Below are 12574 nucleotides of genomic sequence, written 5' to 3'. Positions count from 1 at the left end.
AGTGGGGGGAAAAAAAGGCAAAACGGGGGCGAACAAGTCGCCTCTTTAAAAAAAAAAAAAAAAAAAAACCCCTGTAAAAAAACAGTTTGTTTTTTTACAGTGAAAAAAATCACATGACTGCTAGCGCATGAGAGGCATCTTGTTGGGCTGCAGAGAAGATCCTGGAATATTTCAGATGCTTCCGCTAATTCTTTTTAATGGGAGCATTTTTGTTGCAGCAAAATACACAAATTGATTACCAGGAATACAAAAAGAACAGCTCCTAGAAACCTTTCGCAGAAGCGGAACATCAGGGGAAGTACAAAAGTATTAATCAAGCCACAAAATGTTGTTTTGGCTTTACTGCCATTACAATAAATACTTAGTGACGTAAAGAACGTGTCAGCCCTCAAGTCAGAACTTTTTTGCGTATATGTGTGTATACAGTCTGTTTACTTCTTTGCAGAAATCTCAAGACGATTATAGATGCAGTGGGGAGTGTACATCCCTCACATTGGTCTTGATTTCCATTAATTCTGGACTATTAATGACTTATTTAAAGAGCTCCTTTTGCAGGGTGAAACATTTATACGACACAATTTTGATAAGGTCTAAAAAAGACAAGAATTTTTGCACACCACTTTACTATGAATTCTTTTCAATCAGAATAAGGGAAATTAACGTCAAATCACCAACTATAATTGGTAAAAACTTGGACGGTCATGTACACGACTACTACATTGTCCAAGCACACATCAAAACTGGTATTGGAATGAGTAAAATTGGCTAAAATTAAGCTTATGGAATGTCTTAAACTTCAGCCAATTAATTGATTTAAAATTTAACTTGTTTTAGATTCGATTAGTGTTAGATAAACAGTTCCAAATTGTTTATCTAACATTTCAAAATTTGTTAGATAAACAAATTCTTATTTCTGCTAAGCTACTGTAGACGTTTCCTGATGGCTAAAAAAAAAGAAAAAAGGAATTTGGTCATTCAGTACCTTGTTGGGATTTCAGATTGGTGGGCTATTATTGATATAGTAGTGGGTGTATATACATACATATATTTGAGCCAGTATGTATACTTATGACCATATATCCATTAGAGAAAATCCATAAACAAAATAATTTGTGGACCTAATTATATTTTATCATAGTTGGATGATGTATAATCACTCCACCCTGAAAAGAACCGTTTAAATAATAATAATCTGACATTCTTGGAAACTATCAGTTTCTGTTAGCTTCTGGCCAAAGCTGTATGTAAGACCTTTTCTGCCATGAATCCTGAAACTTTGTATTTACAAACATGTAGGTAGGTGGTCCTTTTAATACATTGGCATTTTTTTGATTATAGGCACAGAACAGTGTCAGCTACAATTAAATATGCTAATAAATCTACCATCCTCTATAAATACTGGTTTAATATTAATCAAAAGTCCCTATACAAGAAAAAGTCACATCCATTAAAAAAAAAAAAAAAAACACTACCTCAAGATCACAATGCTCTACCTTGTTTGAGTGTTATTGCACTGAACATCTCCAGTTACAGATTCATTTAAAGCACATTCTTGTGGTTCACTTACTGTCAGAAAGTCACCGATACATTCATTTTTAAAATGCTAAGCGCTCCCTTCCTAACGGCAAACAACTTCCTGTGCTCGCATATCTCACATGTCCAGTGCAGAAACTTCAAAGGGAACTCTGCAAAATGAGTTTAGTGCTGGCCGAGCAAACATTCATATGTGAACAGCTGGCACACAGCTACTTTATCCTCACGGGCGGTGCACACAACACCGCATGCTTCCATTCAGTCATTTGGTTCTCAAGGCAACCTCGTCAAATGCCGGCTCCAGTTCACTGGGGGTCACTGGAATTTAAGGTGCTTTATGTGAAGTTAGAAAAGCACAAAAAAGAAACTTAAAAGTCAATTCAGTTCTTTAAGAATGATAGAAACAAAGCAGCTCAGATTGGAACTTTGTACATTCTTGTCCCTGATTATTCAGTGCTTCCATCTTGTGGCCCAACGAGACATTGCATGAGCCACCAGCAGCCACTCATCATGCGGCGAACATGCCGGAGTTAAGATCACAGATTTAATGGAGCCCATCAGATTATGAACTACTTGGTATTAAAATGACCTCTTAGTAATTCTGTCATGCTCTGCTTTCATTTTTTTTTTTAAATATCTATTTTACAAACAGTATTGTATAAATTCAGCTCCGCAGGGTACAAGTGACAGATTTTCCCTGTGTGTACAGATACCTGCTGTGTTACAATACAAACAGTTGACTTTAAAATGGAATTAGAGTCATTTTTCTTGGAAACAGCAGGAAAATAGCCCATTTTCGTGTCTTCTCCGAACCTGAAGCCCCAGGTATAAAACACAAACCATCTGCTGAATTTTGTGGAAGCTCACAAATAAACCCCCAAGAGATATCGGTTGCCATAGAAATCTCATTAAAGGTAAAATACGCTTAACGAGCCAATACAAAAGGCTGTAATTGACAGTGTTCCCATTCAGTTCTTCCTTCAAGTTTTATCAGAAAAAAAGCAGTAACAAGAATAGCATTTCGCCCAGTCAGAATCATGGCTTCAGCTGAGACCTTTCTGTGCTCCTCGGTCCGGATCACAGCTTCCCGTGTGGAGCCGCAGCGCCCCCTGTCTGTGCAAAGTGCTCAAGGTCCTGAACTCCAGGGGCATGGTGTGAGGACTGGAGCTGGACGTGTACTCGTACTTCAGAGTATCGTAATAGTGGTATTTGACTGGCCTGCCCTGGGGGCCGAGAGGAAATGGCCAGAAGCCGTAGAGGTGGATCTCCTCACAGAAGCGGGTGGCCATCGTGTACATGAGGAGGCCGGTGGTGGGACGCTTGATGTGGACGTTGTTGGTGAGCCAGTACCTGTTGACATGAGCGGCCGTTAGTTGCAGGAAGCAAAAGGGAAAACGGAGCATTCATTCGAGTTTAACTTATCTGCTTGAAAGTTAGCACAAAGGTCTCCAAACTTACATTTTGATATTTGTAATCGCTGCTCCATGGATGTTAAGATAAATTTAAAGGTAAAAGGTTTAACTGCTAAAACTTACAGTATTTTAAGCCTTTATCTTTTTCTTTTAACAAGGGATGTTCCAATAAAAAAATAAATAAAAAATCCTAATGAAACTCAACACACATGCTTGTTTTTTGAACATCTGTGATTTCATGTCTGCAGACAAATTAAAACATTTAAATAAAAACACTTATGTACCTCATAAAGCCTTTAGCTTTCATAAACGATGTTTTTTGCATGACAAATTAGACCACAAACCTTCAGTCATTTTGGTACACTTGTTCTTTAAGCTTGGCTACGGAAAGAAGGTATTTTCTAAGATGCCCATTGAAATATTGTGAGCCTGGTTTATATTTAAGCAGTTAAAGAATCCACAATAAACTTGAAGGTTTTAGTTCAAGTGGTAAAACGTTTGTACATCACTCATATAAAGAGTCTGGGTTTTCCCCCGCTGGCTCGCTCACTGCAACTGTGAGTTTGTTGCTATTGAGCCTTCGGACTCTCAAAATAGAGACCGATTCGGCTGCTGCAGCTCTCTGTCTGCCATGTAGAAGAGACTTTGTTTTAAACTTGAGACAAGGCTTTTCTGGTTTATTTCAGACCTTTGGAAAGTGACGTGTATTGTTTTTAACAAGCCTGAAGTAATGCCTAATGAATTTCATTAGTGCAGATGGTGAGTTATTAAAGGGGAATTCTGAGGTGATTTCACTTAATAATTTGTAATTCAAACATTTTTTTGTTTGCATTTCTTTTCTCTATAAAATAACAAACATTGGAAGTGTTTTGCGCCACTGCTGATTCCATCATTAGACGAGCTTCACTCTGATAGTGATATTCTACGTCCTTCCCTCTGCGGCAGCAGCTTTAACGACAGAAGGTCTCGTGACCTTTACCTTCATTTTCCCTTCTTTAAATGAAAAAGCCCATTCGTCTCGCCTTGATGCTGTCATTGCCCTCTTAAGCTCTCCCAGAAGTCTCTCCACACAATTTTAAAATGTTAGTTAATTGCTTTTGCACCATAATAACTCAGAAAAATTTACTTTTAATGAACAAGTTGGTGAAGTTAACAGCAACTCATTTTAATACTGAGCTGTGAGGAGGCCAAATGTTGCAGCAAAAAATGAATTTTGCTGTAAGAGCACGGAGCAGAAAGCCCCGGTTTTTTTTTTTTTTTTTTTTTTTTTTTTTTTTTAATGCTTTTGCAATACAGAGAGTTAGTTGGAGCAGACAAAATGGCATCATTTGGTCACTGACCAGCAGAGGAGGTAAGGCATTTAACAAGGCTGGATTGATTCAGAGCAAAGTCTTGCCGAATAAAAGAGCCAAGAGCGGAAGAAAACAATTGCTGAGGGGGATTTTGGTCAAAGCCTGGAAAGACTGACGGATGCATTTTACAGCTCTCCAGGAAACAAACGTGTAGAAAAAAGGGTCTGCACTCAAATGGCAGCTATGAATTAATTGATTAAATTGATGGCCTAATAGATAAGCTTAACTGGATTTAAAATGTTCATCCTAATCCCTCTGAAAGCTACTGCTAACAGAAAAAACACAAATTTATTAATAACTTAAAACTAATCTTTTTAGAAGCAACACATACACAAACACAAATCAATATGGCTGAAAAACGGATTACAGCTGCAGCTCAGTGAAACAGGAACGTGAAAAGCCAACTGTCTGCTGCTTGCTTCCTCGGTGAGAACTGGACAGACAACATGAGGTCTTTCTGTCAAAAGCTTTCATCCCGCATCTCTTGCCGGTTGCCTGGCAATCTCCCAGTGACGACAGGACCCACTGCATCCTGCTGTTTTTTTCCACCAAGATAAAGTCAGAGCATCTGAGCGCTTTGCCTCTGTGGAAATCACCGGCGCTGCGCTTCAGCCCACATTTCACAAAACCTGACCCAACTTTCACACGGCAAGGCGCGTATTTATGCTTTGACTTAGACTGCCCAGATTGAATCTTTCAAGCTTAAGCTTTTATCAATCAAGACTTTGAGGTTATGAGTGAAAATGTGCAACGCTGAAAGCATTTTCCGTACACTGGACTTTCATGATAGGTTGGACAAACTCCTCCACCTTGATGGAGGTTTGTAATTGTGCCGTCTGCCAAAATGTCTGTTTGTGACAAACCAAGTTGTGACTCTTGAGGATGTTTTGGAGATTTTAACAGAAAAGCAGTACAGATTTGATGGATATTCAGTTAGCTGCCATCTGTTATTTGACCACTGGGTGTCACTAAATCTAACGTATTATTGCTTCAGGGGAATTAGACATTTGGAGTATTTCTGTTTATTTTCCATGTGTCTTGTCTAGGATTGCAGGTATGCCACATAGTGAAGCTGGTCACCTACATGTGCCACAACAAAACTGAGATCTTAACACAAAATTACATCAAATCTGCATCCAACATTTCAACCTCAGTTCTGTAATAGTAACCTGTGTTTGTATGACCTTCGACCGTTTGGATTACTGGTGTCGGTGTGTGTATGAGGTGGGTGAGCATTTGTTTGGAAATAACTGCGTTTGTGTTGAGCATGTGGGCGAGTTTGCCAGCTGTAGGTGTACAGCTGTTAGCGTGGCGAAAATGAAGGGTGTGTACACATGAATGCCACACTTTTCAGATATTCAATGTAAAAAAAAAAACTAAAAAAAAAAACTTTAAATCATGAATTATTTTCTTTATGTTTCACAATACTGCACCTTTCTATTGCATATAATCCCGTTAAAATATACGCCGGTTTATGGTTGTGACATGAGAAAATAATTTGAATATTTTTGTGAGTTAAATTAGTGGTGATGGTAAAAAAAAAAAAAGTTCCAAATGACAGGTTTTGTCTGCGAGTTCCGGATTGAAACGCACCATAAGTGGGAAAATCAATTTCTTCAACGGCAGAGAAAATAAGCATCCCTCCAAATGTCAAACGTCTTTGAACAACAGGGACATTAACAACGACAAACAAAAGACTGATTTCATAGGAAACAAGTATAACCAGAGGAGTTGGAGCCAAGATAAAGAAAAGAGACGGCTTCCTCGCTGAGTGTCTCTGATGATGAGCTGTAAGCTTAAAAATAGCCACCTGGGCCAGCAGATTAAGAGTTTGCCAACACCCCTGATTATGCTGCTCACAGGTGCTCCCGCGAAATGCAGCAGCTGTGCTCGCATCTCATCTTACCCTCGGACAGCGTGGAGCAGACGCAGCGACGGGAACGCCGTGCGCACGTCCACAGTATGCACCAGGATGAGGCGGAGGGCCCACTCCACACGCTCCTCCCCGCCCTTCGCCATGAAAGCCGGGATCCACAGCACGCTGCCACTGAGGTTCTGCAGGCGCTGCAGGAAGCGATCCTTCCACTCGTCGCTGACCAGGTCCTGGAAGGCTCGCTGCACCACCGAGGGGTTCATGGTCACCAGGTTGGTCCGCCGGCCCACGTCCTGAGAATACTCCTCCACGGGGGCCAGGTTGCACCTTAAAACAAGAAACAAAAAGCTGATTCTCTTCAACTGTAAATGGAATCAGACTCAAAAAGCTTTTCAAGGTTATAGTGAAATCTTGTTTTTTATTTTTATTGTTTTTTTTGCTCATTTCCCTCCAATTTGTGCTCCAGAAGAGCAAACAAGCTAGCGTCTTCTCTGAGGAAAATGCCAGAACTCTAAACTGGTTATTATCTCAGTGGGTAAATGATGTAATTAGTCGTAGCTGCTAGCCACAACTCTGAGGCTGGTGTTTTTCTCACCTTTTGATTTCCGTGGTGTGCAATCATAGCAAAATGTGCTCCAGGTGACACCTGCTGTGGCAAAAACTGACACAAGGTAGTCATTTGTGCATAAATGTTTCTGTGCGTGTCTGTGTACAGTCGAGTCCGACAGCGCGAAACGTTACATCGCGTCAACAGGGAGCGAGGAAACTGCAGTAATGACCAGATTAAATCAAAAGCAAGATTAAGTATACAGACACGTACAGGCTCACATCATTTAGATTCAAATAAAACGGTTTCATATCTTGGTTTGTACAATGTTTCTCATGATGGGCCTGCTTTGAGGAGTCAGTTGCTTTTGCAAATGCAAGCAGGTTTTCGAAGTAACCATAACTATGCAAGATGACTACGCAAAGCTCTCCAGTCGATATCCAATCGTAACCCTAACCATGGTGGGCTGAGGAGGGTTTCCATAGGAAATATTCTCACAGTCCTAAAATGGAGATTTTGGACGTCTTATCGCAGTTCAAATATTTTAATTTTGATTTATTTCCATTTAACCAATCTATGATTTGTTTTCATCTTCTTACTCTACAATTTAGCAATTGTAAAACGTACCAACATGTAGGAAAAGCATTAAGATTCATGCAGAAATATTCAAAAACAAGAGATGTTAAATAAATAAAATGATTTTTAACAGCAAACATTTAGGTAGTCTTGTACCGTTTCAAGCCTACTTAGTATTCAACCAGGCATCTTGTTGAGTGAGAAATTGGTATGCAAACACTGTTGCTGCTCTGTACCTGATACCTCAAACGCCATCAACCTACTTTGCGGAAACCAAGCGAAGGCAGAGACCTATATTTAGCTGAGACATTATCTTCTGATCTCATGTGAGTGCCAAACCAAATTCCTCAGCTCTTTAAAATGACACGTTTCCTGTTCGCCGCTTTCAGCCAATGATTACCGCAGGGATTTGATATTATTATCATGCAGCTGGAGAGTAACCATGACCCCTCCACATCAGCACACATATACAGGCAGCGGAGCCAGTTTCTGCACACGGAAAACCTGCACTCAGAATCCGAAGCGGTCATTCTTCTCGCTTCTCTATTTATGCACCATCATTAAAAGTGGCTGATTTATGAGAGGGAGTTTTTCGCTACCTCCGCATGTTCCGTTAGATCCGATCTAACTCTGCCCAGGATCACTTTTTTTTTTTTTTGTTGTATCTGCTATCGCAGCAAAGCTGAAAACAGGTGTATTTTTTTTCCAGAGGCAGCTGGGAATGGTGATACATAAATCACACAAACACACAACAGGCTGATGGCTTCACAAACACAGCCCTGTTTGGGAACCAGAGCAAGAAGCAAGAAAGAGTCATAAGAGTTTCCCAGAGAAGCACATTGTGCTACTGGAGGACTGAAAACTATTTAACAAGTCTATTTTATCCATATTTGAGAATTTGGGTTGATACATTTCAGTTAATGCCATTTAAAAAAAAACACACACAAAAAATCACGATCTACCCACCTGATAACAAAATCATGAGAGTCGATTTCTGGTCCGCAGCTGCTGTTCAGCAGGATCCCAGAGTTCCCCACGATGGCGCAACGCCTGTGATACTGGTTTTTCATCGGCGATGCGGTTGGCAACAGACGATAGAGATTCTCCGAGATGTTTGTGGTGCTTTGACGATCAAACACGTAGTGGATGATGTCTCCTGGCTTCAGCGTGCCCTTTAGAATTGAGATGTCTCTCTCTGGGTCGAGGAATCTGAGGATATTCTTTCTGCGAATGGGAGAAAACAAGGCCTTGCTTGAAAGACCAAAAGTCTCAGCGGACCTTGAAGAGGCAAGTCGTGACGCGGGATCAGAACCTACCTGATGAGGTTGGAGAGCGTCTTGTTAAAGGCCCAGCTGTTTGACGGGTGTTTGGTGGTGGAGTTACAGGTTGGAGGATGAGGATATTTGGCGATTGCTGTTGTCGCAGTCGGATCTGTGTGTGCCGCCGCCTTTCTAAGTTAAAGGAAGAAAGGAGAACAATGACCTTTAAAAGTCTGATAACTGAGTCTGGTTATTTTGTCCAAATTATGCAGCTGTTCTTTATCGTCACAGGCCCAAAACAGGTCTTCGTGTTGGACAAAACATTAAATATTGATAAAATATAGTTTTGCGTACCCTGTATTTTCTTGAAATCTCCGTCTTGCTTTGGTTTTATAGCTTTTATAGAGTACAGAAATATTAACCCAAAATCTGAGGCTCTTTCTCTCTTGTTGTGCCATGAGTAGCCGTAGTCATAGTTTTGTTTAAAATAGACCTTATTTAAATGAAGCACAATCACTTTCAGAGAAGCTGCCACCGCGGGATATCTGGTATGCAGTATGTTTTTTTTGTTGTTGTTTTTTTTAGCTCCTTTGAAGAGATTCATAAAGTTCAAGCATATTTGTTCAGTTTATCCTTGGAATTTCTACCACTTATCGTCTTAATATGTCTGTATATTGATAGCAGTCAGTTTATGTGGCCCTAACACATTCGTGGAGATATTGATTTTAATTCAGCTGTGTAACTAACACTGAAGTGTTGCTGTATGAAACGCTGCAGAGTTTATTCAGCATTGTTCTTCCTGCAGATGTACGGTATCTCATTGAGTGCTGCGTGACACATAGCTGGATATTTTTATCAGCTGCCTTAAAAACTTAGGACACACCCACTGTCAATGACTCACCGTGTTATAAAGGCTACGAAGGACTTTTAAACATCACACACACACCCACACGCACACGCGCGCACACACATAGACCATTTGGCTCCCAGCTGGGGGTCTACAGGTATGTGAGCATCTGCAGTTCATTAAACTAGAATATCATTTAAAAATTAAATCATTTAAATCAGTTCAAAAAGAGAAACACATATTCAAGCTTTTATTTGCTCTTATGTTGGTGGGTATCATCCTTAGCAAATGAAAACCTAAAATTCTGTTTCTTATAACATTTAAATATATCAAAATAGATAAATGGAAAATGCGACAGTAAAAATGATTTTTCTCCCTTGACTCAAAAAAGATGTTTTGTTGTCTGTGGTTCAGTAATGCAAATAATGTAATAATTGTGGCCCATGTTCTGGATATGTCTGTGTGTCTACAACTACACTTCTTGCTTTGTGAATATATCCTGAACACATGAGTTGACTTTGCTTTACAAACCTCTCAAGCTTGCAGTTGTCTCTGCTGCTTGTGCACCTTTTCTACCACACGTTTTACCTTCCACTAAACTTTCACTGGTATGCTGACACGTAGTCAGCTTCTTTGGTAATGAACTTCTGTGGCTTAACTTTCATAGTGGTGGGTGCTGGTCAGTTTTCACCCTGACTTTCTGTTAGCTACAACATGTTTCTGCACAAAAAACTATTTTATTGACCTCATATAATCTTCAAATTTCCCAAGAAACAACATTTTGGGTTTTCATTGGTTGTAAGTCATCATCATTCAAGTAAAGAGAAATAATGTAAAAAGTTAAGATTTCTTACCTGTGAGGTTTTGGGACGAGCTGGTGTACGTTGGTTTTCTTCGTGAGCCCAATATTTCTGAGGGTGGGAAAGAGATTCAGACTGAATAACAATTCACTCCAGGCAGCTCATATTCACACTTTTACATCCAAGGTCTTGACTGTACTCAGCATTTGCTGCTTCTGAAGTGAGAGTGAAGGTGAAAAGAACTCTTCTGGGTTTCATTTCACTTTGAGAAACCCACTCTGAGCCCATTTGCTGATGTAATAAGAAGAAATCTGGCCTTAATGGAGCCTTATTAGAGTTGAGGGGAGGCTTTCTTTTCACAGGGAAGTGAGCACAGGCTTTCTCCAGGGACCCTAAACACATCCTCCATCGTGCATTTACTGTAAATATGCAGCATGTGCACTCAGGTTTTCCACCATCAGGCACTTCTGAAAAACCATGACCTTGATCACGTCTGACAAAATCATGTCAGTCTGACAGAATCAGTCTAAATGCAGAAGTGATGAACTCCCTGATCGTTTTTTCCAGTCCTGGTGGCCTATAAACGATCTACTATTAAGCTGCATTTATGCAGAGTTGGTTCTGGTTCTTCTCCCTCAGTGAATCACGGACCAATGTGACCTCATTACAAAATGAACCACAGCCGGGTAATTATGTTATAAACAAGAAATGCTCTCGCTGAAGGGAAAATAAAATGTGAGGAATAGAAAGTATCACACAAAAAGTAAAAGGGATAAATCATTTTTGGTCAAGTGTTGCACAAGGATAATAACAATAATAATAATAATAATAATAATAATAATAATAATAATAATAAAAAGATTTCTTGCCGGGGAAACATGGATGTGATCTGGAATGATTAGACTGCATTGCTCAGAATTTCAAAATCTGACAGTGAAAAGAAAATAAGAAAACGTTATTTTATAATATATATTTTGCAGTCTTGTTTTCCTTCCTGCTCAATGTCTCTCTCTCTCTCTCACACACACACACACACACACACACACACACACACACACGCACACACACACACACACACACACACACTCGCCCGTACACATGCAGTTTCTCAGTTTCAAAGCCTCTATGCACACTCGTATAGTGGAAATGTATCCTACATCCCGCATGCTGCAAGACAAATAGCCAAATCCTTGGAGACCCGATCAGGCAGGCAGGCAGGCTGCTGTAGGAGCAGCTGCACACCACTGTTACAAATCTGGGGGGAGAGAGGGGGAAGCTCAAAATTTAACTCCAAACTTCAGTCAGTTCATGAAAGTAACTCGCTTTGTGGGTGTTGTTGTTTTATTCTCCCCCATCTAATACCACTCGCTTTTCTCCTCTCATTGATTCTTCCTCCATGCATCCCAGATAGATTAGATCTAACCTGCCGTGCTGCAAACAATAGGCACGCACACACACACACACACACACACACACACACACACACACACACACATACACATACACACATACAGAGGGGATACATTGATTGGATGAATTACGTCGGGTTACTTACGCGCTTTCTTTTTCCACTTCTGCAATATCATCAATTATCAAAAGCACAACCAGCAGCGTTAGAAAGCCGAACAGCAGAGAGCGGAATACAGGCGGCATGGCTGAGGGGAGGTGGGCTGCAGCCGCCGACCCGGGAGTCCCTCTTCCTCTCCTTCTTTCCTCCCTCCCTTCCTTCCTTCCAGCGAGCTCCGCGTTACATCCACCTCCTTTTAGTTCCCATCTGTTAACCCAGGACGCGCTCTGTCATATTTTTCCCTCTCTCTCTCTCTCTCTCTCTCTCTCTCTCTTTGTTCTTATCGGTCACTCCCCTGAGTGAGACGTGGTCCTCCTCTCTCCTCCGATCTTCCTCTTCCTCCTCGGATGTTGTGCGCTTCTGTGTCCCGACGGGGCGATGTGCCGCTGCAGTCTCCCGTTGTCTCAATTCCCCCAGTGAAACTTTGAAAGCGTGCACCTACACAGCTCTCAGCCGGAGCTGCGAGACCACATGCAGCCTTAAAGGCGCAGAGGACGGACAAAAAATATATATAAAAATAAAAAAAAAAATACAAGCAGATAAATAATCCTTTCCATTCACACTTCCGGCTTTTTGCAGAAGAGGTCGAAAATGTGTCAGTGACTGTGACTGTTTCACTTCAAGTTAAATAACAAAACATTATTGTTAGCTAAAGTTTAGCTAACTGTTTAGCTAAAGTTTTTATTCAGCCATGCAAAATGAATCAGCCTGACCTCAATATTATTATATTAACTAGAAAATTCCGCAGAAATTTTAAGGGGCATGCCAAAGTGTGCCCGTCGGTTTTTAATCAAGCGTTCTGATGCAA

At 40.6% G+C, this 12574-nt stretch overlaps 1 protein-coding gene across 1 annotated transcript; it reads right to left on the bottom strand.

Moving 5' to 3' along the window:
• Window positions 1–89: 89 nt before the first annotated feature.
• Window positions 90–12236, bottom strand: st8sia2 (ST8 alpha-N-acetyl-neuraminide alpha-2,8-sialyltransferase 2). Its single transcript, XM_015019613.1, has 6 exons — window positions 11755–12236; window positions 10254–10310; window positions 8610–8744; window positions 8260–8517; window positions 6204–6497; window positions 90–2883 (listed from the first exon to the last, which is right to left on the bottom strand). Exons 1-6 carry the CDS (start codon window positions 11850–11852, stop codon window positions 2577–2579), a joined length of 1149 nt encoding a protein of 382 aa, XP_014875099.1. The 5' UTR covers window positions 11853–12236; the 3' UTR covers window positions 90–2576.
• Between the last annotated feature and the right edge of the window lie 338 nt (window positions 12237–12574).

The sequence above is a fragment of the Poecilia latipinna genome, unplaced genomic scaffold, assembly GCF_001443285.1.
Source record: "Poecilia latipinna isolate Pla-1442-1.1 unplaced genomic scaffold, P_latipinna-1.0 Scaffold2457, whole genome shotgun sequence".
In the NCBI taxonomy this organism is placed as follows: Eukaryota; Metazoa; Chordata; class Actinopteri; order Cyprinodontiformes; family Poeciliidae; genus Poecilia; species Poecilia latipinna.
This window is presented reverse-complemented; position numbering and strand designations above follow the sequence as displayed.

Excerpts from the sequence above, each read along its gene's own strand:
- st8sia2 (XM_015019613.1), bottom strand. The coding sequence starts at position 11,852 with ATGCCGCCTGTATTCCGCTCTCTGCTGTTCGGCTTTCTAACGCTGCTG. Across the intron at positions 6,498-8,259 it reads TCTCATGATTTTGTTATCAG|GTGCAACCTGGCCCCCGTGG; the intron begins GTGGGTAGATCG and ends TCTTGTTTTAAG. Across the intron at positions 2,884-6,203 it reads CTGCTCCACGCTGTCCGAGG|GTACTGGCTCACCAACAACG; the intron begins GTAAGATGAGAT and ends TCATGTCAACAG.